This window comes from Ictalurus punctatus, chromosome 4 (genome assembly GCF_001660625.3).
Source record: "Ictalurus punctatus breed USDA103 chromosome 4, Coco_2.0, whole genome shotgun sequence".
NCBI lineage: Eukaryota > Metazoa > Chordata > Actinopteri > Siluriformes > Ictaluridae > Ictalurus > Ictalurus punctatus.
In genome coordinates this window covers 34,949,392-34,975,977 of record NC_071284.1, presented here as the reverse complement: position 1 = coordinate 34,975,977, position 26,586 = coordinate 34,949,392, and the positions used below count along the sequence as shown (strand labels likewise).

General features: G+C 37.6%; 2 protein-coding genes across 15 annotated transcripts in view; both read left to right on the top strand.

Moving 5' to 3' along the window:
• Positions 1–26,586, top strand: part of LOC108264148 (uncharacterized) — a 332,110-nt gene that overhangs the window by 296,429 nt on the left and 9,095 nt on the right. For 11 of the 14 annotated variants that reach the window (XM_053678258.1, XM_053678251.1, XM_053678250.1 and 8 more), the window contains 9 exons: positions 19,148–19,321; positions 19,777–19,944; positions 20,651–20,824; positions 23,431–23,598; positions 23,872–24,045; positions 24,506–24,679; positions 24,837–25,010; positions 25,515–25,688; positions 26,022–26,189. The exons of 1 other annotated variant lie outside the window; for it this stretch is intronic. In XM_053678258.1, coding sequence (XP_053534233.1) covers positions 19,148–19,321; positions 19,777–19,944; positions 20,651–20,824; positions 23,431–23,598; positions 23,872–24,045; positions 24,506–24,679; positions 24,837–25,010; positions 25,515–25,688; positions 26,022–26,189 — 1,548 coding nt within the window. The remainder of the gene's footprint in view (positions 1–19,147; positions 19,322–19,776; positions 19,945–20,650; positions 20,825–23,430; positions 23,599–23,871; positions 24,046–24,505; positions 24,680–24,836; positions 25,011–25,514; positions 25,689–26,021; positions 26,190–26,586) is intronic. 2 more of the 14 variants (XM_053678253.1, XM_053678252.1) reach the window with 2 other exon arrangements.
• On the top strand, positions 4,900–18,960 carry LOC128629573 (protein NLRC3). The gene is made up of 9 exons (XM_053678295.1): positions 4,900–5,039; positions 6,505–6,620; positions 10,052–10,162; positions 11,610–11,720; positions 13,814–13,924; positions 14,130–14,204; positions 15,893–15,950; positions 16,727–16,925; positions 17,195–18,960. The coding sequence occupies exons 2-9, from the start codon at positions 6,550–6,552 to the stop codon at positions 18,958–18,960; spliced, it is 2,502 nt and encodes an 833-aa protein (XP_053534270.1). The 5' UTR covers positions 4,900–5,039; positions 6,505–6,549.

The window sequence follows — 26,586 nt, the reverse complement described above, 5'->3', positions numbered from 1 at the left end:
AGCATTGCTCTCGACGCCAGCCAAATACCCCATCGACAGGGTGTGTGTGAAAATCTTCTCAATCCATGTAGGCTCACGTGTTTATAATTAAGAAAACTTGTTCTTAGGAACTCTACCAAAATCCGTTGTTCTGGCTATGGTAGATAATGACGCGTTTACTGGCTCGAATAATAAAAATCCGTTCGCCTTTAAAAACTATGACCTAGAATTTTTGGCAGTTTATCTGGACGGCCAACAGCACCCCGCTAAACCTCTGCAGCCTGAATATGGAAATGGCTCTGCGGTACGCGAATTTTACCAGTTAGCGCTGGCTTCTGGAAAGCATCTTAAAAATCACCCTCTAGCTATTGATAGGGAGGATTTTCTGCATGGGTATACGCTTTATGCGTTTAACCTCTCGCCGGACAAAGACTGCAGTCAACACGTGTCGCTTATCAAGTCTGGGAACATTAGGCTAGAAGCACGTTTTAGACAGCCTCTACCCCGAACGATCAACTTAATTGTTTATGCCATATTTGACAGCATCATCGAAGTGTCAAATCGCAGACAGATCCTGGTTGATTACTATTAATAGGCAAAATGGACACCATCCAGCTTACGGCTATAATGGATAAGATCTCGTGTAAAACCCATTTTCTCGGCGTACTACCGTGTGACCACCTACCAAAAGCCCCCTTAAGAAAATCACCATCCATGGTGATAATCAACACGCATCCTTCAGGACTCCCGGGTGAACACTGGCTAGCCATCTACATAAACGAGGTCGGCGTGGGTTGTTTTTTTGACAGCTTTTCTAATAAACCAGAAGACAATCGTTTTCCACAGAATATCAAAAACATTCTAAACCCAATTCTAGAGTGATTCAACATTCAGCAGTACAAGTCCAAGATTTTTCATCAGAGACCTGCGGCAGCATTGTGTGTTTCTTCTCTATCACATGGTGAAGGGACATGATTATGACCGTGTGTTGAAGATGTATACCGGCGATTTTATTAAAAATGACAAGATGGTGTCAGCATTTCTGAAAAAACTAAAACTAAAAAAAGGTCTTTGTAATGAAAATGTTTTCAAATGTATTCGTTGTGTTCAGACAGGTGAAATGTTTATGTCTAACACTAGATTTTTACAATAAAAACAAAGAAAAGAGAATTCTTCTTCTTTTGACTCTTATTATTATTATTAACATTAATATTATTATTGTTCTACATACACCACATCCAGCAATACAGATAATAACAAGATCCTAAACAATAGAAAACTCGTGGATTAAAAACGTAGCCACTGACTCGGGTCAAGACTGGGTGATTTGAATACAGGGCCATCTGAATAATTTGATCGTGCTGATGGTGTGCTCGGAAGTATTTTCTGTTTTTTACGCCTCTTAGACGAGTTGGTTATAGGCGAAGTCGATGTGGTTTTGAAAGAGTTAATTGCGTGTCTGACAGAATGGTTTGGCACCGTTGAGTATGGTATGTTTAAAGTAGCAAAAGCCTCCAGAAACTCGAGCCAGCCGACAGGTCTTCGGGCATCAGAAATCTTTTGCGGAGCCGTGATGCCTTTAACTAAATCGAGCATCTGTGAGCCGGGAATAGTTCTACCGTTAAACACAAACTCTCCTGAATCGTCCCAAGATGTGACATCTTTCATTTTAGACATTTTATCTCAAATGTAGCGAGCGTTTTTTACACTCCTCTGCGGAATATTCTTCAAAATATCCGCCGCTACGTTATCTAGACCGTCGTGGTGGTTTACGCCGGGCGGCGCAGACGACTTTTCTTTTTCAGGATGCTCAGTCTGCATAGGTGTCAATGTTAATGCGCTGTTTTCACGGTCCCCTTGTCTAGCGACTGTTAAAAAGCGCTGTAAAACGTTTGTGTACAGCTTCGCTTTTTCAGAACTGTCAGAGCGGTGCAAGATATTTCTTATAGCCATGTCCAAATCATTCTCCACGATTTGCTGAATAGATTCGCGTGCTGTCCCGGGCTTTAGTTTGTCCAACTAGTACTGCGGGACTAAAAACATTTTCTCTGCGTGCTCCATCTCCTCTGTTATCTAGAAGCAATCAGGCTGGAGATGAAAGGAATAGCCACGCTTAAGAGCGGTAGAAGAAATCCCCCCTGTTGATTTATTACACGTCTCTTTCTTTTAACATCAGCAGTCTTATCCGATACAAATCTGATCAGGCTTTTCCCTTTTCTGAGTTTCCGGTATTGTTGAGGTGTGAGAGGTATGTTGCCGTAGAGAACGTTAAGAGCTACTTCACACAATGTCGCAATGAGCTCGTCTGTGGCAGTCTGTAAAATAATCCGTCTTTGTTTGGGTGATGATTTTAATAATATTTTTAAAAGCGGCAGGTTTCTACAAAGTCTGGCGGACATTTCGCTGTCTTCTTTTCTGGAGATATACCACAGGGTGTGGCGCAAGTAAATCTGTTCTGAGCCGATAGTGTTCGGGAGTTTGTGTTTTATAATCAATCAGCAGATACCCGAAAGGCTTGCTGGTTGCGTCTTGATAACATTCCATTAAAAAATTTGTGTTGCCGGGATACATTTGTCTTCCTAGAACACTGACTTGATTAGCATCTCGGGGGTTTTAAACAACATTAGATCATTTGTGTTTCAGATGATGGTCCTACTGGCTTTCCCTTGGTAAAATAAATTCTGCACAATATAAATAGCACTAAGATTTCTATGATGTACATATTGGGTAAAGACCTTCTCCACCTCGCTGCTCCCGCTGACCCCCACCCCACCTGCTGTGAATTTGAATCGCTGTCTAACAACGAATTAGGCATTGGTTCTGTTTGAACCTCAGCCATTGATCTAACACTGTTTAATAAGTCCAACAAAGTATCAGTGGTAGACTGCTGTCTATTCAGATCCTCCACTGTCCGAATTAAACCCTGTAACGTCTCTGTATTGCCACGCTGTTCAAAAGTACACACACCATCCTCGTCGCATCTTCTAAATTTAACTGCTGCTCCCAGATTACACGAGTTTTCACCACACCGCTTTGACACTGACAGATTTTTTTTAAATGAAACAAAAGCTAGTAAAAAAATCACACACAGTAAAACAGATACGAACCAGCAAATAAACACACACACACACACACACACACACACACACACACACACACACACACACACACACACACACACACACACACACAGGGGTATAAAATACTTATTGTCCAACTCACCAGAGTTTCTTGTTTTTAACCAATTGTACAATCTGTTTTAACAATTCCGTCGTCAGGTGTTGATTGTGATCAACGTGTCGAATCTCCCCAGCAAGGAGTTTCTGGGTTGCTGTGATTTGTTTATGTGTGATGGTATGGTTTTGTAATGTTTCCACAACACTGATTATAAAGACGCTGATTCTTCTCTATAATGTCCAGACGCTCGGAGACGCTGGCAAAAGTCTTTTCAAATCCTGCAACACGATCCTCGATGGCCTTGAACCCGGTTCGTATCACCTCAATCTAAAAAGGAACTGATAAACAAACAACAAAATACTAATAAATTGCAAAAACCGAAAATGTGCTTAGTTGTAAATAAATAACTTAATATAAAAATAGATATAATAAATTAATAAAATATCAATAAAATGAGAAATGAAATAATGTTTCATTACTATGGGTTGCATTTAATGTCAATTTGACATTAAGCTTAGTTCGCTATTTCCTTAGAAGGCTATTAGCCTTTTTCCTAATATGGATCATTTTCGTGTTAGTCTACTTTTAATTAGAACTCTTTATTGTTTAAGATATTTAAAAATAAATATTTATGCTGTTTATTTATCAATTAACCAACAGTTTTTCTCATTGCTATTATTTTAACTCAATTAACAGTGACCATTTTATTGAAGCTGTGGTCTGCAGTCCAGATAGTCCCTACTGCATGTTAAGTCAGTGTGATGAATGCAGAAATGCCAGCTGTTGGAAATGCGTATCCTTAGTCACATCCCAGAGGAAGACAAGCAAATTAAGGTGACCTGGTACACATGGGAAGGGACAGGAGGGCTGCCAAATAAGATCCAGAAGAGTGGCACACTCAATAGACATCATCAGCGACCATTGCAAGAGTTATAAACTTTTTGAAAAATCCTTTTGAGATGCATAAGAACATTGTCCCATATTTATGTTGAATTAACTTGGCTTTTTGTGAAACATCCATATTTTCCATAATAAAGGAGAAAATATCAGTAAATACAATAACGTCCCTGGTTAAATGTGATATAATGTTATTATGAGTGATGGGAGATTTGTACTTGGGAATCTGAACATTTCAGAATATCTAATGATAAAACATAGGCTGCCTATTTATGAAAATTAAAAAGAAAAAAAAAACATTGTGTTGTTGGGTAATTTGGCTTTAATTTAAGAGTGGCTAAACAAAAGCCCTTTCCCAAACATCTAAGTTCAAATAAATCACCCTACACTATGTGGCAAAATGTGTTACGATCTAATGAGACCAATTCCAAAAGGTATAATAATTCCATAATTCCAAAAGGAATTTTGTTTATCACAAGAAGAAGTACTTTACCAAAAGAACACCATCCCCATGGTGAAGCATGGTGGTGGGAGCGTCATGCTTTAGGGCTGATTTTTTCAGCCAGAACTGGGGCTTTTATCAAGGTGGGGTAATCATGAATAGGTACAAATACCAACAGTATAAAACATTCAGCTGTCTTCTAGTAAGCTGAAGATGAAAAGGAATTCCCCTTTTAGCAAGACAATGACCCAAAGCATACATTCATACCAACAAAGGAACGGGTTAACCAAAAGAAGATCAATGTTTTTCATTGGCCTAGCCAGAGTCCAGACCTGAATCCATCTAAAAATCTGTGGGGTGACCTGAAGCGGCGCGCGCGCGCGCGTGTGTGTGTTTGTTAGAGAGAGCGAGAGAGAGAGAGCTTGTAGAGTTGAAGTAGAGTTGAACTCCGCCTTTTCTCCACCGGAAATGACTCAAAAGTCAAAGTGAAAGCAGATAATTTTTGTGTTGAGAAAAACACGAGGCTCTTTGGAACAGAATCGCAGTGAGTACATGAATATAAAGCTGTAATATGTCAGTTTTAGGATTATTTACTAAATGAAGAACATTTCTGTGTTCTCTTCCACAGTTGACTTTAATCTTTATTGAATAACGCGGTGTGACGCAGTAACTTAACCTGAGGGAAGTTAACAGACCCGTGTGTCCTGCTGTGTATCTTACACACAGTGTGTAAAGTTTACAGCTGTTATTTATTAAAGAGGGAATAATATTCATATTCATTATAACAATTCCTGACAGATTCCCACTCTCTCTTCTTTATCTCTAACACACACAATAAGCAGAAATAAACACGACGTCACTTCCTGTTTAGATACAGCACTCGGCGCCATTTTAGACCGAAAAGTGGAAGGCCTCTAAACCGTTCGTGTCAGATCGGAAATTCATTATATAATTTTAATAATTCTATCCCGACTGATAAACCCACAATGTACCCACAGTGTATCCTACACCCACCATATAAGCGACTGGAGAACTGTGCTTTAATTTCCTTAAGAAGGTTTATGAGTTATTTTTTACTTGAAAATGAAAATGTAAATTTTGCCTAAAAGGTGATCATGACTGAGGTGGTCAATATGTAAAAATCAGCTACAACTTTGTTGTCTTCATAAATCGATGCTTTTTAATCCCCAAGTATCTTTTAATTTCAGTTGATTTCTATAAAGAACTGTATGACATTTAGAGCTAAGAAACTCTATATTTTACACCAATTGTGCAGCCCACACTCTTTATATGTACTCAAAAATTTTTTAGCATTATGTTATTTGTACATACACACATTCTTTACATTACCTACCCTTAGGTAGAAAAAATACTAGATATTTAATATGATTGAGTATGTATATATGTGCAGGTGTGTTATAGTTATAGTGAAATGTGTCGTACAGCGAAGAGATGCTCCAGTGTTCAAATTGTTTTTCATGCAAAATATTAAACTCTTTACATTTCTCCTATTAAAACCAGAGAGATCAGATAAAAACTTTATTGATCCCACACTGGGGAAATTCCCTGGTACATACATAAATTATATCAAATTACATGATCTGATGTGATTTTTCTGTTAATTAGATCAGATTAATTAAACAATGTGTTGATTTAATGTTAGTTATTAATAATTGTAAATTATGTAAGTGGGTTTCTGTCATCAGTAGCTGATTCCTCAAGGCTTTTGATTAATAGGAAAGATTCCAGGTTACTGTGTGGTGGTTAGGATTTCCTGTTCTTATAAGTTTAATATAGTTTGATATAAGTTTCATTTATTGAAACTCCCATATCATTTAAGCTCCCATGTCACTAAAGTGGAGGCTGTTGAAGAGAGAAGTAAGCGTCAGTATTTACATGATGCTTTACATTACTTTAAAGGATTTAAAGTAAATTAAATTTATAGCCACATAAAATGACTGCATATATCAGAAATGTAATTTCATATTCCCCTTTTCCTTTCATGCCAGGATGAAGCTATGTTCATGCTAAAAGACATTTGACTTTCTGAAATAATGTCAGGGGAGTGTGAGGAAAACCGAGCCTCTAAAATGAATCATCAAGAGGAGCAGGGCAAGTTTAAAAGGTAAGTATTTAGAATGCAAAAATGTGATATAATATCTCAGTCTCCAGACACTTCATTGACAGTGTAATTGACTGCTCTAAAGTAAAGAGGGCATTTATATCTATCTATCTATCTATCTATCTATATATATATATATATATATATATAATATATATATAGAGAGAGAGAGAGAGAGAGAGAGAGATAGATATATATTTATATATATTATTTGCATGTCCCCATTCTAGTGAGACATCACAGAATAAGTCTTTAGTTAAGAAATGGGAGGAAGTTTGAAAACTATTAGTGAGCTGGAATGTTTAAATGTTTCACATTTGAGGGTGTCTTTCACATAAAGGAGGCGCGGACAGAAGCAAGTGCAGGTTATGAAGTTTAATCCAAATACAACACGTCCAAAGGGTAATTCAAAAATCCACAACGTTAAACAGGCAAGGGTCATACGATCAGGGAAACGGGTCAAAACAGGCAAGACCGAGCTTCGAGGTCAATGGAGTAAACAAAGTAAAAACCAGAATATCAACACTTAGAAATGCTTGATAACGACAGAGACAATAGCATCTAAGCGTATACTTCGCAAAGACATTGTGTTCTAACAGTCTCTATATACTGTGGAGTGAATGTGTGTGTGTGAGATTGGTAACAGGTGTGTGTGATTAGAATTCTGGAGAAGGTGAATATGTACACACCTGTGTGTGTGTGTGTGTGTGTGTGTGTGTGTGTGTGTGTGTGTGTGTGTGTGTGTCAGAGTGTGTCAGAAGTGTGGTCCTCTTTGGCCATGATTGTAGTTGGTGGTGCAGCCTGGGAAATGGAGTGACTGGTTTGCTGTGATAAGACACTTGTCACTTTTCACTTTAGGTTCATGTGTGTGTTTAAACAAAAGCAAAAATATGTTTAAACAAAAAAAAAAATGGTTAACTGAAAAAAAATTCCAACAGTATCAAGACCAGTTACGATGAGTTCTAAAAAATATGTAGTAAATGTAAGAAGAACTAACAACTGAAAAGGTGAGAGGTGAAACAGAGACATCTGGTGGTGGTGGTGAGAAGAATTACCAGGTTTGGATATGACTTGGTCTGTCTTTTGTTTTTTAATCTTTATTGGAGAATGTCCTCAAAGAGCCCATGAAATTATATGATTTTTATTCAGTAATTGAAACAAGAAGTCAGGGAAGGGATTGTGATTGAATTTTTAACTGATTTCTAAAACAGACAATAGCGTTTGAGATATTCCATCTTCACAGCAGACCTGTCGACTGGACATATTCCACGCACTCTACTGTACAGTGTGAATGGGATCATGTCTCACAGTGCTGAAACAGTGATTAAAATCAACGCCTAACTGCTGCAGGTGAAGTCAGAAAGAAAAATTATAAACACGTCGAGTGTTGGCTGTGGCGTTTACCAGGAATGACTTTGATGAAATTTCAGTAAGAGCTGTGACAATGTAAATATGTTATTTAATCATTCCATGCAGTATCAACTGTTACTCAATCATACCCTATTAATAATATTGCCATAAAATACCTTTATTACAGTTCCACAGAAATGATTAAAGTAACGTGCAAGTAACTGGAGAAAATAACAATTTATCTTATGCGACCAGATCCACTCTTCTTTTTCTCCTCTGTTTGAGTGTAGTCCTGATTGGTTAATCCTGTGTCACAACATAGGGACATGTTTATTTTGTGTTTTGACAGTTAAATATGGAATCATAATGAGCACTATGTTGACCTTGTATGTCAACACGTCATTACAGAACAGCTACTGGACAGAACAGTGTAATACATACAGTTGAATAGTTTCTGTTAGACCTTTTTTCCTATAAACATCATCTTCTATTTGCAGAGCCTAGATTATTGGTGTTAATCAATAGAATACATACTAATAATACATTCAAATGTAAAAGCCTTTTGCCTGTCCTGAAGGCATGGTGCTCAAAGTGGGGTCTGGGGATACCTAGGGGTCCATGAGGAATAACCAGGGGGTCCTGAATTTCAAATATTTCTTCCTGTGGTGTTTACTTTCATTACAGTTTTAAAAAATAAATTATTCACATGCCAGTATGCAGACTGGCTGAGATAAATTCACCCTAGGCGTGAATCACATTGTGAATATGTGTGTGCATGGTGCCTTGCAATGAACTGGCATCCCATCTGGCATGTATTCCACCTTAGGTCCAGTGTTCTCAGGATGGACTCCGGATGGAGTATTCTATTAACTGAAAATTCACAAGAAAATTATGTACAGTTACAAGAAAACATTTGTGAACTCTGTGCAGTCACCAGGATTTTTTTTATTGGTTATTTATAAAATGAGGTGTGTTCTTTATCTATGTCAAATTTATAGACAAACACAATGTGACTGAAGTGTTAACACACAAACAGGTGTCCTTCCACCAATACCATTCTTGTTCAGTGTTTTTCTGATAGTGGACACATAAACAGTGGACACATAAACAAAGACTTTCACAGTTTTCCGGGTTCTTATGTCACCTCTTTTTCACACTAATCAATTGTCAATGGCTACGTTTACATGCACATCAGTATGAATTGCAATATTCTATTTAGTATTGAGTCATGTAAACGCTGCAGTGCGATTCCCACCCCTGGAATTCGTCTGAAATTTGTTGCATGTAAACAGCTTATTCAGAAAATCCACTGAAAGGAGATATGTACGCATGCTCAGTCCGCAAGGAATTGTGGGTGCTAACAAATGCTTAGCTGTAGGCTAGATATTAAGGAATGGCAACTCAGGCACATTTACAACAGTCATGTTTACAGGAATATTCCAATGCCTGTATGCATAGGAACATTGTATTTGGAATATGGCTGCAACCCGAATATAGACCTTAAACTGAATTTGTTGTGCATGTAAACGTAGTCATTGAGTAGAACTGATTTGTCAGACTTTAACCAGACTTTGTGTGTATTTATTTAAAAGGCCAAGCACCTGTACAAACAACCCCCTCTTCCAATCTCATCTCCTTAATTGAAGAGACTCCACCTGACTCCGGTTAACTTTTGGAGAGGGTGTAGAACAGAGTTCACTTCCTGTTTCCAGCCTGCACTGTGATTACTCAATATTCTTAGATAAAGACATGGAAACTACTATTGTATGTGTTTTTAGTCAAATTTTGATATATTGTCTATAACTATGACTTGAGGATCAGAACACATTTTTTGAGTAATCCATACAAAGACCCAGACTGCTTATTTGTTCTCTCACAGCACCAAGTGAAGGATACAAAAAGATCTCAAACAAATTTTTATTTCCTATTCAATTTTTTTCCAGTGTGAGGTTTTCAGAGGGCATCGTGAGATTTTACTACATGAATCTGTTAAAACAGTATTCTCTCTGTTCTCCAGTGGAAATGGTGTATTTCAGTACTTTAGGAGACACAACTGCTAAAAGACATTTCTCTCTACTCTTTAGTGGAACTGGGAAAAGGCCAGATTCTCCTGTATCGAGCTGTTTGTCCTTTAAGAGTGACCAGTCAATGCCACTCTCTATCCACTTTAATGAAAATACAGCATCTCAAGAAAGGTATTGTTATTGCTTCCTCTTGCTCATTTTAATCTGGTTAATTGTTAGCCTCATGGAAATCAAATTTTATACTGAGTTTAAAATTGCATCATCATCATGTCTTGCTACAGAGCTGTGGTCTGTAATAATATGAATGATTCAATTACTAAAAATGATGTGTAAAAAATATTAAAGCCTTCTGAGTATGTTAGTAGCCTTCTACTGATCTCTTTACCACCCAGTGCTATAAAAATGCTGAATCGAGTTACCCTGAGAGAGAATATTAGCAGTCGAGAAGAGTCTCACATCACAGCTCAGAAGTGACGTGTTTTATTATAAACTCTAGAGAATCTGTTTGATAATAATCCCTCAGATGTCAAACATCCTCAAGGATGTCAAGGTTAAGCTTTCTCATACGTGATGGTTTAAACAAGTACACATTTTTAAACCAGAGAGGACAGGCACAGATGGGTAAGGACAACTTTAAAAACGGTCCTGAAATCATGTATGGAAAGAAATAATGACCAGAAAATGAACGGAATGTCTGGTGGTGAGGAGGGGAATACCTGTTTGCAGATGTAACAGTTAGTCTCTTTTAATGGTGCCATCAGTATTTGTATTTGTTTTATCACCATTTGGAGTTCCTAGATGTTACACTCTAAAGCGAAAGGTTTGGGGACCCCGACCATCACACCCATATGTTGTTGTTGAACATATCATTTCAGATTTAGTTCTCCTTTGCTGTAATTATAACCTCATCTCATCTGGGAAGGCTTTCCTCTAGGTTTTGGAGCGAGGCTGAGCAGAATTTTCTGGGTGCCCTGGTGGACTAGTGACTAGCATGCGGCACTCTCACCACTCTCAGTGCTGGTCACAAGCCTGGATAATTGGGGAGGACATCATCCGTTGTAAAACCTGTGCCAAATCAATATGCGGACTATGGAAGGTGATCCGCTGTGGTGATCCCTAACAGGAGCAGCCAAAAGATCTTGTTGGCTGTGGGGATTTGTCCATCCAGTCACAAGAGCATTAGTGAGGTCAGGCACTGATATTGAGAAATGTGGTGCAACCAGTGTTCCAGTTCATCCCAAAGGTGTTCAGTGGGGTTGAGGTCAGGGCTCTGGGCAGGACTCCCGAGTTCTTCCACTCCAATCTTGGCAAATGGAGCTCACTTTGTGTACAGGGGCATTGTCATGCTGGAACAGGTTTGGGTCTCTTAGTTCCAGTGAAAGGAAATTGTAATGCTACAGCATGCAAAGACATTCAATATAATTATGTACTTCCAACTTTTGGAAATTATGTACTTTCCAACAGTTTGGAAATGAACCACATATGGGTGTGATGTCAGGTGTCCACATACTTTTGGCCATATAATGTATTTTAAACAGTGTAAAAGATTCTGAATGTATTTTAATTGCAAGACTTTAGAAGATAAACTTACTAAATGACATTTCTCTCTACTCTTTAGTGAAACTGGGAAAAGGCCAAATTCTCCTGTTTCCAGCTGTGTGTCCTTTAAGAGTGACCAGTCAAAGCCACTCTCTATCCACTTTAATGATAAAACAGCCTCTCAAGAAAGGTATTACCTCCTCCTCTTAATCACCGTACTCCTGCTAATTTTTAGCACCACGGAAAGTCCAATTTTATACTGAATTTTAAATTCAATCGTGTCTTGCAGCTGATCTGTGGTTTGTAATAAAATGAGTGATTCTATTATTAAACAAGTGAATAAATAAGTGATTCTGTTACTAAAACTGATGTGTAAATCCTTGTTAGCAATTATAAACTTCTGCTGATCTCTTTACCACCCAGTACTGAATCAAATCACCTTAAGTGGGAATACAGTGCTCTTCACTAATATTGGCACCCTTGGTAAATATGAGCAAAGAATGCTGCAAAAATTGTCTTTATTGTTTAACCTGTTGATATTTTGTTTTTAAAAAATCACAAAAATACTCTGCTCTCATGGATATCAAACAATTGAAAACAACACAGGTTTATAAAAATATCTTTGTTAAATATAGGTGTGCAATAATTACTGGCTTTTAGTCAATACTTTGTGCTAGCTCCCTTTGCCAACATAACAGCTCTGAGTCTTCTCCTATAACGCCAGATGAGGTTGGAGAATACATGGCAAGGGATCTGAGACCGTTCCTCCATACAGAATCTCTCCAGATCCTTCAAACGCTGGTGGACTCTCCTCTTCAGTTCACCCCACAAGTTTTCTATGTGGTTCAGGTCAGGGGACTGGGATGGTCATGGCAGGACCTTGATTTTGTGGTCAGTAAACCATTTTTGTGTTGATTTTTCTGCCTTCTGTCAGAGACAGTCAGGTTTCATTTAATATCTCTTGATATTTGATGGAGTCCATGATGCCATGTATCCTAACAAAATGTCCAGGTCCTCTGGCAGAAAAACAGCCCCAAAACATTAAAGATCCTCCTCCATATTTAACCGTGGGCATGAGGTACTTTTCCATACGGCTACCTCTCTGTGTGCTCCAAAACCACCTCTGTGTTTATTACCAAAACGCTCTATTCTGGTTTCATCTGACCGTAGAATCCGATCCCATGTGAAGTTCCGGTAGTGTCTGCACGCTGAAGATGCTCGAGTTTGTTTTTGGATGAGAGTAGAGGCTTTTTTCTTGAAACCCTTCCAAACAGCTTGTGGTGATGTCGGTGACTTCAGATTGTAGTTTTGGAGACTTTCTGACCCCAAGACACAACTAACTCCTGCAGTTCTCCAGCTGTGATCCTTGGAGATGTTTTATCCACTCGAACCGTCCTCTTCAGTGTGTTGAGACGATATAGACACACGTCCAATTCCAGATCGATTCATAACATTTCCAGTCGACTGGAACTTCTTAATTATTGCCCTGATGGTGGAAATGGGCGTTTTCAATACTTGTGCTATTTTCTTATAGACACGCCCCATTGTGTGAAGCTCAACAACCTTTTGCCGCACATCACAGCTATATTCCTCACTCTTACCCATTGTTATGAATGACTAAGGGATTTTGGCCTGTGTGTTACCTCATAGTTATACCCCTGTGAAACACGAAGTCATGGTTGAACAATTTCCTGTTCCTACTCACCCAGGTGTACTAAAAAATGTAAAATATCAATGGGAATATACTTCAAATATATTTTTCTTGTATGAAATCATGGGGTGCCAATAATTGTTGCACACTTATATTTAACAAAGATATTTTAATTTCTACCAGCTTATACCACGGTTCCAGTCTGCAAACCTATGAGATTTAAGAATCCATGTGCAGTTTACTCTGCAAATGCACCAAAACACAGTACAAGAAACTTTAAACTGTAATGTTGTTGAAAAGAACAAGCTAGAGATAATCCACAGCAGAGAGAGGTGAAGTCACAGAGAGTGTGACAGAGGACAGGCACAGACGGGTAATAATGTTGAAGAAATCATGTGTGAAAAGAAATAATGACCTGAAAGAAGAAAAAAGGCTCATCACACAATCCCCTGGTGGTGAGGAGGGGAATCTCTGTATGCAGATGTGGCAGCTAGTTTCTTTCAATGGTTCCATTAGCATTTATTTCTGCTATAACATAATTTGGAGTGTACTCTAATTTAACAGCATGAAAGATTCATTGAAATTGTGAGCCTTTAGAAGATAAACTTGCTAAGACACTCTCTATTCTGTAGTGGAACTGGGAAAAGGCCAAATTCTCCTGTATCCAGCTGTGTGTCCTTTAAGAGTGACCAGTCCAAGCCACTCTCTATCCACTTTAAAGAAGGAACAGCCTCTCAGGAAAGGTATTACCTCTTCCTCTTGATCATTACACTCTTGTTCATTTTTAGCCTCATGGAAAGACAATTTTATACTGGATTTAAAATTTAATCATGATGTCTTGCAGCTGAGCTGTGGTTTGTAATAATATGAATGATTCTACTACTAAAAATGAATGCAAAAAGATTTGTTAGCATTTAAAAAAATTCTGCTTATCTCTTTACCACCCAGTGCTGTAATAATGCCGAATCGGATTACCTGGAGAGGAGTTGCAGGAATACTCAACAACAAATCTAAATACAAAAGGTAAAGCTAAGACTAATAATGTTTATGTATTTACAATTGAGTTCTTTTGGTAACATTATTGATCATTTCCAATATACAACCCCGAAAAAGTTATACACATACATTATTTATATATATGATATGTATACACACACAAGCCCAATTCCAAAAAAGTTGGGACGCTGTGTAAAATGCAAATAAAAACAAAATGCAATGATTTGCAAATCTTGTAAACCCATATTTTATTCACAATAGAGCATAGAAAACATATCCGATGTTTAAACTGAGGAAATGTACCATTTTAAGTAAAAAAAAATAAGGTAATTTTGAATTTGATGGCCGCAACACGTCTCAAAAAAAGTTGGGACAGGGCAACAAAAGGCTGGAAAAGTAAGTGCTAGTAAAAAGAAGCAGCTGGAGGTTAATTGTGAACAGGTCAGTAAGATGATTAGGTATACAAAGAGTATCTTAGAGAGGCGGAGTCTTTCAGAAGTAAAGATGGGCAGAGGTTCACCAATCTGCGAAAAACTACGTCTACAATTTGTGGAACAATTTCAGAATAATGTTCCTCAACGTAAAATTGTGTAGACTATGAATATCTCATCATCTACAGGACGTAATATCATCAAAAGATTCTGAGAATCTGGAGAAAGGGACAAGGGTGAAAATCAGTACTGCATGCCAGTGATCTTTGGGCCCTCAGGCGGCACTGCCTTAAAACAGTCATGATTCTGTAATGGAAATCACTGCATGGGCTCTGAAACACCTCCAGAACTCCTTATCTGTGAAAACAGTTTTCACCGTGCCATCCACAAACGCTGGTTAAAGCTCTATCATGCAAAGAAGAAGCCATGTGTGAACATGATCCAGAAACGCCGCCGTCTTCTCTGGGCCAAAGCCCATTTAAGCTCATTCAAAAAGATAACACTTTCTATTTACAAAATAGAAAGCTAACAGACTGGTAATATAAACTACCATTATCTTTGCACGTTCGCTAACATAAGGGCTAGAAAAGACAAAAACTATTACCTTCCTAATCAAGCAGGTACTGCTCAATGAAGAATTTGTGATCTTAGTAGGTTTGAAATGTATCGTAAGCGAACATTTGTGTGCAAGTCGTTGTACATCATCTAGCCATAATTGAGGCAGATGTACAATGGACTGGGTGACCTCCATGCTGGTGGCACTAGCATTCCACTATGCTGGTGAAAGTAAACATTCACCGCTTCGAGTCAGAACGGAAGTTGCCTGACGTCATGTAAAAAGTACGTATTATTTTCATGAATAGCAAACATCCTCTGTGGAAATGTAATCCTCCATCCTTCGTTCATCCTTGTATACATCTTTAGAAATGAATCCCAAGTGTGTAGTTGTTGTGTGTGTGTGTGTGTGTGTATATATACTGTATATACACATACATGCTTACATATATGCAGATGGTAGCAGCACAATGCATGAAGTCATGTCTCTGTGCAACAGTCCAAACCATAAAATAAAATGAATAGGCAAACACTTTGAAAGGAACCGTGAGAACCCTGGGATCCGAGTTTTGCCATGACTCTCTACACAGCTGACCTAAAACTAGATCAGTGCAGCATCACAACGAATGAGCAAAGAAATCTGACCGAACAGTAAGAATTATTAGTGAGTGAATCCGAGCTGTGGAAGTGTGGTGCTATTAATGTAACACAATGTTTGTTTATTCACAGAACCCCAAAGCAGAAGTCAGAAATCAGCTGCAGAAATTCAGTGGAGTCCATATTCAAGGTGTGTGTGTGTTTGTCTAACAGTGGAAAAGTTCAATAATAAATTAGGCATATTCACTTTCCTTCATTTATTAATTTGATAATATATTTATGGTGCATTTTTTTTTAAATTAAAAAGTAGATTAAAATTATTGATAGTTTTCCAAACTTTTATTAAATTAAATTCCATTTTATTTGTAAATCACTTTTAACAATGGACATTGTCACAAAGCAGCTTTACAGAAATATATAATAAATTCATATATAATATATATATAATATAAATTCAGGATATACATTTTAAATTTATATTAATTTTAAAATAAATGTAAAATTTGTATGAGTGATTAGAGAATTTCAACCTGTTGGAATTTATTGACTTCTACTTCAAAGTGTAAACTCATCTTTGCTGAAGACTTTCCCATGTAGGAAAACTTAGTCACAGCATTACCTCTGACTGCAAAAAAGCATTAATGATGAAGCTCCTTCCATGAATGCTAAATAAACATCTCCTCACAGAAAACTTCACCATATCAACAGCTACACACACTTCAATATGTTTATGCGGAAAATCCCGTACGAGTCCCTGTGAATGAGCTGTTACTATAGAAACGATAACATATTAGGATAACCTGTAATTTGCAGCTGCTCTGCTGTCAGAGCTACTGTTATAGAAAATTGGTGTTATAGAAAACACCTTCTGACCAATCACAATCCAGAATTCAACGGCTCAGTAGTATAAAATCACATTATGTAGCATTTTTTTTGGCATTTTATTTTATTATATTTTTTCATTAGGAGCTGGAGCACAAAGTCATCACTCTGTTGAAGAAGGAGCTGAACAGGTTCAAGGAGCTACTGAGTGCTGATTTCCCAGCATGCTCTGAGAAGGAGGAGGAGCAGGATCTGCACTGTTTCAGAGAGGGTGTGCTGAAGATCACACTGCACATCCTGAAGAACATGAAGCAGAAAGATCTCGCTCACACACTGCAGATCAGTAAGAGCTTTAGATTATTACAATATTCTGTCACTTTAAATTACACACTGTTCCACTGGTCTATGTTTTCATACTGATTTTTATCCTAATGAATACAGTTTTTTAAACAAATAAATGACCCAGAGATAATCCTAATGTTTTGGTTCTTTTACATCATATTTATGTATTTATTAGGAATGAATTCCAGTTTGTGACTAATATTGATCTTCACACTGTGGATAGTATCCATACATTACAATAATGACCATCACATTTTTCCTGTTTGTTAGAGCTGGCCTCTGTGTATCAGCGAAAGCTCAAATCCAGACTTCTAGATAAATGTAAAAGAATTAATGAAGGAATCTCACAGCATGGGACATCAGCACTTCTGAATCAGATCTACACAGAGCTCTACGTCACAGAGGGTGGGAGTGGAGACGTCAATAAAGAACATGAGGTGAGACAGATTGAGACAGCGTCCAGGAGACCAGCAGCAGAGGAGACACCCATCAAATGTAATGATCTCTTTAAAGACAAGTCCATCAGAAGTGTTCTGACTAAAGGAGTAGCTGGAATTGGAAAAACGGTCTCTGTGCAGAAGATCATTCTGGACTGGGCTGAAGGGAAAGAGAATCAGGACGTCACCTTCGTGTTTCCACTTCCCTTTAGAGAGCTGAATTTGGTGAAGCAGGGGACCTTCAGTCTGATGAGCCTTCTTCATCAGTTTTTCCCTGACATTAAGGACTTGGAAGTAATAGACAGTGACACCTACAAAGTCCTGTTCATCTTTGATGGTCTGGATGAGTGTCGACTTCCTCTAAATTTCCAGAAGAATGAGATGTTGAGTGATGTGACCGAGTCAGTCTCAGTGGATGTGCTGCTGACGAACCTCATCAAGGGGAATCTGCTTCCCTCTGCTCACCTCTGGATAACCACTCGACCAGCAGCAGCCAATCAGATCCCTCTTGAGTGTGTAGCCCAGGTAACAGAGGTACGAGGGTTCAGTGATCCTCAGAAAGAGGAGTACTTCAGGAAGAGGATCAGTGATCAGAGCCTGGCCAATAAAATCATCTCACACATGAAGTCTTCCAGAAGCCTCTACATCATGTGTCACATCCCAGTCTTCTGCTGGATCTCAGCCACTGTTCTAGAGAGAATGTTGGGTGAAGCAGAGAGTGGAGAGATCCCCAAGACTCTGACTCAAATGTTCACACACTTCCTGGTCTTTCAGATCAAACACAAGGACCAAAAGTACCATCAGAAATGTGACCTTGAGCTTCCCCAGGCCAGAGCGAGTATCCTGGCACTGGGAAAACTGGCTTTCCAACAGCTGGAGAAAGGAAACCTGATGTTCTACGAGGAAGACCTGAGAGAGTGTGGCGTTGATGTCAGAGAAGTGGCAGTGTACTCAGGAGTGTGTACCCAAATCTTCAGAGCAGAGTCTGGACTCCACCTGGGGAAGATGTTCAGCTTTGTGCATCTGAGTGTTCAGGAGTTTTTGGCTGCATTATATGCATTTCTCTGCTTCCTTGACAAAAACCCAACAAAAGAACAAACCACTGATCTTTCTGGTCTTCTCAACATATCAGAAATGTCTGACTTCCTCAAGCGTGCAGTGGATCAGGCCTTACAGAGTGACAACGGACACTTGGATCTTTTCCTCCGCTTCCTTCTGGGCCTCTCAGTGGAGTCTAATCAGAAGCTCATTCGAGGTCTGCTGACACACAAAGGAAACAGCTCTGACTGTCAGAAGGACATAGTTGAGTACATCAAGTCCAAGTTTGAACACAATCCATCTCCAGAGAGATCCATCAATCTGTTCTACTGTCTGAACGAGTTACATGATGATTCACTAGTGAAAGAGATCCAAAGCCGCATGAGCTCAGGACGTCTCTCTGAAGCTGAACTCTCACCTGCTCAGTGGTCTGCTCTGGTCTTTGTGTTGCTGACATCAGAGGAGGATCTGGAAGTGTTTGAGCTACAGAATTTCATAAAGTCAGATGAATGCTTTAAGAGACTGCTACCAGTCGTCCGGGAAGCCAAAAGAGTTCTGTAAGTAAAAGCTGTTTCTCTATTAAACTCCGTGTTTAGGAATGAGAGGAGCTGTTCTGAGTGGATTTCACAGCAATACGCCTAACTACTCTTTATAATTCATTCATCCTAAATAGGGAAGCGTTGTTACTGATACTGGTACCGATACCAACATCTGATACATTTTCTGATGTGACATTTTCTCCTTTCAGGCTCAGCGAGTGTAACCTGACAGAGAGAAGCTGCTCGGCTTTACACACAGTTCTCAGCTCAGAATCCTCCAAGCTGACTGAGGTGGATCTGAGCAGTAATCCTCTGGAGGACTCAGGAGTGAAGCTGCTTTGTGCTGGACTGAAGAGTCCAAACTGTAACCTGGAGAAACTGAGGTCAGTTCTTCTCTCCTGTTGAGTAGACTTCAGCAGAAATGTTGCTTATCCCTTTTATACCAGAAATGAACACTGAATGATGTGTTTGGAAAACAAATTTAAGGTTAATGGCTAGACATGTTTGAACATTACATGTCCAAATGACAGAACCCACTGTATTTTCACTTTAATTCTGACCAAACACACACTGAAATAAAATAAACTATATAAAAATGATGTCTTAATATATTAATGATGCTGTAAATGTCAAACAATGAAAGAACTGAGTGAAAAATTTGTCATAATTATATGTAATTATACTAAAACCAAAAACCCTAAACAGATTTTGTGTAAATGTTTTTTGTGATGTGCATAATTGCGAATCACATTTGTATGAATCCTATCAAAAAGATAAGGTTAGATTTCATGGTGTGATCTCCTTCATGATTAAATAACAAAAGACTTCGTCCTCTTAGACTTTCAGATTGTAATATAACAGAGGAAGGATACGCTGCTCTGGCTGAAGCTCTGAAATCATCACACCTGATAGAGCTGGATCTCAGAGGGAACGACCCTGGAGCATCAGGAGTGAAGCTGCTCACTGATGTACTACAGGATCCACACTGTACACTGGAGACACTGAGGTAAGCAATATGTACTGAGGTTTATTACTTCAATACAAAATCCATTGTAATACTCTAACACAGGGGTGCTCATTACGTTGAACACGATCAACCAGTCGATCACAAGACAACTACTGGTTGATTTTCTTAATAGGTCAAAAAACAGAGTTGGAGAAATTACGCAATGTAATTCGGTGTGCTCATAGTCAAATTGTTTTACTGTTATTCGAGAATGATCTGACAAATAAAGGTGAATTTAAGTTTTTTTTCTGCAAAAATCAGACAAACAGTCTTGGAGGAGTTAAAAAAAGTAGGTTTTTAAACATTTAAAAATGGCAGACAGCAAGTTTCATGGCTTAATTGTTATCATTGATCTTGGCATGACGCAAGGTATTAGTATTTTTAAAAATTGCATTATAATTTTTAACCACAAGGTGGTGCTGTTCTAAAACTCTGCAGCTAACCTCAAGTCATGACGGCTCTGTCTTATATTACGTTTAGTCTGAGTACGCTAATGCATTACGGAGATATAGCTTCACATACTTTTTGACTTCCTCGCTGTTTAATTTTTTTGTGTATTATTTAAAAGCGGTTTGGTCTATCAAAAATCGTTTAATAATTTTTTGCCAGCATGGCATCACAATGTTCTGAGCCAGTTTTGGTGAAAAAAAAGTATGAATAATACTCTCGATATTGATAATAGTGTAAACTTTTTATCCCTTCACAGACTGTTGAAAAGTGCTGAAGCAGAGGAAGCCTGTAAATATCTGACTGAAGTTTTAGGTACAACCCCCTTACTGCAGAGAGAACTGGATCTGAGTGGAAAAATATCTGGAGACTCAAGAGTGAAGCAGCTCTCTGTTCTACTGAAGGATCCACACTGCAGACCTGAGAGACTTACGTGTGTACTATTATTGTTATTATTATTTTCATAATTATAACACTGCAATTTATTTAAAAGGTACTAAGTAAGGTTTCCCAGTTTCCTTCTACCTCCCAAAAACATGCCAAGGGATGGATTGGATATGCGAAAATTACGCCTCTCGGATCTCTACACAGCAAGATCCCCATTAATAAATCAATTCAAGCCACATTGAATATATATATATATATATATATATATATATATATATATATATATATATATATATATATATATATATATATATATATATATATATATACACACACATACACACACAATATGGCTATAAAAATGGGGTTCATATACAATTGAGGACATTAAAAATTTATGAATATTTCATTAACACAACTCATAGTTTTGGCAGTGTTTACATCAGAAACGTATTTGGTGCAGTCATTTCTATAAGGAGTGCAATAGTACTACTACTAATAAAAATAATGTAAAAGCCTATCAGTGATGATTACAGTGTGTGGATGTTACATATTAGGTTATTTTTTCTGCTTTTGAAGCTTAAGCATAATTAGTTGTTCTTATTATCCAATTTAGAGCTTAACATATCAGACAAATCAGATTTTTTACTTTAACTTTAAATGTGTTTTTGAAAACGGATAAAAAAAAACCATACTACTGAACATTCTGAATATGATTCTGATTTACAGTGGTGCTTGAAAGTTTGTGAACCCTTTAGAATTTTCTATATATCTTCATAAATAAGAGCTTAAACATCATCAGATTTTCACACCAGTCCTAAAAGTAGATAAAGAGAACCCAGTTAAACAAATGAGACAAAAATATTAAACTTGTTCATTTATTTATTGAGGGAAATTATCCAATAGTACATATCTACGAGTGGCAAAAGTATGTGAACCTCTAGGATTAGCAGTTAATTTGAAGGTGAAATTAGAATCAGATGTTTTCAGTCAGTGGGATGATGATCAGGTGTGAGTGAGTGAGCGTCCTGTTTTATTTAAAGAACAGGGATCTATCAGAGTCTGATCTTCACAACATGTGTTTGTGGAAGTGTTTCATGGCACAAACAAAGGAGATTTCTGAGGACCTCAGAAAAAGGCTGGAAAACGTCACAAAACCATGTCTAAAAATGTTTGGACTCCACCAATCCCTCCCCAGGAGTGGAGACCAACAAAGATCACTTCAAGAGCAAAACGTGTAATAGTCCATGAGGTCCCAAAGGAACCCAGGGTAACTTCTAAGCAACTAAAGGCCTCTCTCTCATTGGCTAATGTTAATGCTCATGAGTCCACCATCAGGAGAACACTGAACAACGATGGTGTGCATGGCAAGGTTACAAGGAGAAAGCCACTGATCTCCTAAAAGAACATTGCTTCCCATCTGCAGTTTGCTAAAGATCACATGGACAAGACAAAATGCTCTTGGAAAAATGTATTGTGAACGGTTGAGTCCAAAATAGAACTTTTTGGTTTAAATGAGAAGCATTATGTTCGGAGAAAGGAAAACACTGCATTCCAACATAAGAACCTTGTCTCATCTGTGAAACATGGTGGTGGTAGTGTCATGGTTTGGACCTGTTTTGGTGCATCTGGGCCAGGAAGACTTGCCATCACTGATGAAGCAATGAATTCGGAATGATACCAGTGATTTCTAAAGGAAAATATCAGGACATCTGTCCATGAACTGAATCTGAAGAGAAAGTGGGTCATGCAGCAAGACAATGATCCTAAACACACAAGTCGTTCTACCAAAGAGCGGTTAAAGAAGAATAAAGTTAAAGTTTTGGAATGGCAGAGTCAAATTACTGACCTTGATCCAATAGAAATGTTATAGAAGATTCTGACGCAAGCAGTTTATGTGAGGAAACCCACCAACATCCCAGAGTTGAAGGCTGAGTGGTGGCGTTTATTCCTCATTGTTCTACAGAAAAATATGTGTGTGTGTGTGTGTGTGGATTACACACCCTCACAGGAGCTCCAGTGCAAAGTGTAGAATGTTTGGCAAGTCTGGTAATATTATATAATCAGCAATAAACCTGACAGAATACTGTGGCAATGTAATTTCATGGAGAGATGATAATATGATAATATCATTATATTGCACAAGCCTACTAAGTAAAAAATGTAAAATCTGCAGAAAAGCTGTGGCAGCTTCTTCAACATGCACGTAAACATTAGAAGGTAAAAGTCAATTCTTTGCTTAGAAATTTCATATTTTAAAGCATCTTTCCTTATTTCTTGTCAGCATTTCTTTAAATGTGCCTATGAGATCTGTACAGTGCTGTAGTTCTCGGGTCTTTTATCCTGTTGATGATTGAATTATTTTGTAATTCTTTTGTTGTAATTCTCATTTAGATGTCAGTTAAAGAAAGTAATGTTTATCCTTTCTCACTGCATATTGTTTCATTAATGTGCATTATGCCAAATGCTTAATTTTGACCATCTTATCTTCAGTATATAAATAAAAACATTATCAATTAATTGGTTTTAATACAATATTATAATTAGAAGTGCCGTGTTTCTCAGTGTGCCAGAGAGCTTCTTAATTTTATATTGCTTCTTTAGATGTTCATCCATTTTATTCTATATCCTCTATGATAATATTTTGCACAGACTTTCAGACTGCAGTATAACAGAGGAAGGATACGCTGCTCTGGCTGAAGCTCTGAAATCATCACACCTGATAGAGCTGGATCTCAGAGGGAACGACCCTGGAGCATCAGGAGTGAAGCTGCTCACTGATGTACTACAGGATCCACACTGTACACTGGAGACACTGAGGTGATTCTTCTATGAACAAGGACAATTATATAACTATGAAACATAAATGAATACTGTGCAAAGAACTTTGATTTATTTGACTGCAATTTACAGTTTATTAGACTCGTTCTAATTTTTTTCTCCAGTGTATTTCATACAATAACGATTTCATTTAATTTTAAAGAGAAGTTATCATGAGAGAACCAGAAGAAGCCGTACTGTTCTTGTTAATATGGGTCTCTTATTCTGGAAACATCAAGAACGTTTTATTTATTTATTTATTACTTTTTGCAGTTTATTGAAAAGTCCTGCTGCACAAGAGGCCTGTACCTGGCTAGATTCTGTTTTAGGTAAAAATTCTTTACTCCAGAAAGAGCTGGATCTGAGCATGATGGAAACAGGAGACTCGGGAGTGGAGAAGCTCTCGGCTCTACTGGAAGACTCACATTGTAAATTTCAGAAAATTAGGTAAGTATTTTCTTTCATGCATTGCTATCCGCAGAGTTTTATTAATAAAATGTTTTCTACTGGGACCTGCTGTTAAGTATGCACAAATTGATTTTTAATGTATTTTTAATTACTTTATTTGTTTTCTATAATTGATGAAACAACATTATAGAAACACCTGGGTCCTGTTACATCACTGGAATGTGTTACGCTACTGAAACTAGAAAGTAACAGAAGAATAGAAATGATCAACATGTTTGACATTTTCAATTAAATCTTAAAACAAGATTTAAACTAAGACATAACAGACAAGACACATTAAAAGACGAATAAATTAATTGAATTTGTTAGAAATGACCACTAAAGACCACTAATGCCCCAGATGAACCCAGAATACGTACTTTGGTGCACATGATAATAAAATGACGTGCAGAATGAAGATGGAGTGTGTAGCTCTGCTAACACAATATCTCATATGTAGGCTGAATAAATGTAACCTGACTGAGGAGAGCTGTTCAGCTTTAGCCAGCGTTCTCAACTTAAAGTCCTGTAGTGTGAGAGAGCTGGACCTGAGCAACAACAGTCTGCAGGATTCAGGAGTCACTCGGCTTTCTGCTGGACTGAAGAGTCCTCAGTGTAAACTGGAGATTCTGAGGTAACTTCAGTTCTGTTATGAATATTTATTCAGGTCAGATTAAAAACAAGTAAAATATGGGTGAATTTTGGTATATAGTATATTTAGGTATATAGAGTTTACTGTGCTGAATTTGTAAGTTTATTGTTGGCCTTCCTTCCTCTAACTTCATCTTTAGGCTCAAAACATGTCTCATAACTGCTGGAAGCTGTTCAGCTCTTGCGGAAGTTCTCAGCTCTGAGTATTCCCAGCTGAGAGAGCTGGACCTGAGCAACAACAGTCTGCAGGATTCAGGAGTCACTCAGCTTTCTGCTGGACTGAAGACTCCACAGTCTCGACTCACAATAATCAGGTGAAGTAACATCTGAAATGACGTCTAATCCTTCAATAATTCTAAATTTATTGAATAGCCACAGTGAAGCGTAAATTATTAATACATTTTTATTAATAATTATTAGTAATTTTATTTGTAAATTTTTAATATACCAGTTTAAATGACTGCAGAATTACGTGTAATAAAAATAAGGACGTGTTCTGCAGACTTTAATGCTGTTAATACATTTCTGATTTTCCATATTCTCCACGTTCAAGTCTGGTAAAGAGATCAGGAAAAACTGACTAAACTAGAACACAATATGATTAAACAGCAGGGTTTGATTAAAAAAAATGGATTATTAGATTTATATTTAACTAAAAGGTGTTTAAGTGTGTATGCAAAATGTAAACATTATATTCCAAAGTAAATGTCATATTGATGTAATTATAAGATAACTGTTAAAGAAATGAATTGAAATATGACATCATTTACCAAATGAGATGAAATCTGTTCATTGTATTTCCTTCTTTCCCTCTGCAGACTGTGTAACTGCAGTGTAGAAGCTGAAGGCTGTGCTGCTTTGGCTACAGCTCTGGAAGAAAACCCCTCACATCTCTTGGAGCTGGATCTGAGCGAGAATAAAGCAGGAGACTCGGGAATGAAGCAGATCTCTAATCTACTACAGAATTCACTCTGTGTCCTACAAAAACTCAAGTATGTCATTGTAATTTCTTAAAACACGTGAAAGTGTCATGAAATGCTTTTATCCGTAAATACTACTTTTATTTTATTTACATGTTTTTGAAGTAGCACTCAGTCAAACACTGAATTATTATAATAACGATTTGTTAATTGCAACCAAGTAATTCATACATGCTCCATTCAGTGACAATCTAGGGTTAATATATAAACAGTAAAAATAGATAAAATTTTGAAATAACATCACACATCTTTAATGTCTAATGTCTAAAATCATATGTATTTATTTTGTACAATATTTGGGATAAAGTGGACAGTAAAATAATTTTTTTTATTCCCCCCCCCTAGTGTAACTGACAATAATATAACAGAGGAAGGATACGCTGCTCTGGCTGAAGCTCTGAAATCATCACACCTGATAGAGCTGGATCTCAGAGGGAACGACCCTGGAGCATCAGGAGTGAAGCTGCTCACTGATGTACTACAGGATCCACACTGTACACTGGAGACACTGAGGTGAACAGCTATTATCAATTCATTTCTAATATACATCATTTATAATATACATATCGGGCTCGACAACTTATGTTATATCTCATTGTCATGTTGGACATCCTCGTTTATTAATAATCTGTTATTGACTACAGTGATGGATGTAATATTTAAATGGCTCTGGTATACTGAAGGTTTCTGTGCTTAAAACATGAACAAACTTTATAACACATTCAATAAGCTTTTCAAAATGATTGTGCAGTACCATAAAATAATTAGGAATCTTAAAGTCATGATGTAGTATTAGTAATATTAATATTAGTATGTAATAAAAGTCAGTTTTGTTACATTTCCATTGCAGTTTTTTGATGCATCTCATCTGCCTTTTATCAGCATTTATACTTGCGGTGTAATAATGCAT

What these genes read in the sequence shown, in the direction of transcription:
- LOC128629573 (XM_053678295.1), top strand. Translation starts at nt 6,550, where the DNA reads ATGTCAGGGGAGTGTGAGGAAAACCGAGCCTCTAAAATGAATCATCAA. An exon ending in GGAACAGCCTCTCAGGAAAG is followed by an intron (nt 13,925 to 14,129) that starts GTATTACCTCTT and finishes TTTACCACCCAG; the next exon opens with TGCTGTAATAATGCCGAATC. An exon ending in AACAAATCTAAATACAAAAG is followed by an intron (nt 14,205 to 15,892) that starts GTAAAGCTAAGA and finishes GTTTATTCACAG; the next exon opens with AACCCCAAAGCAGAAGTCAG.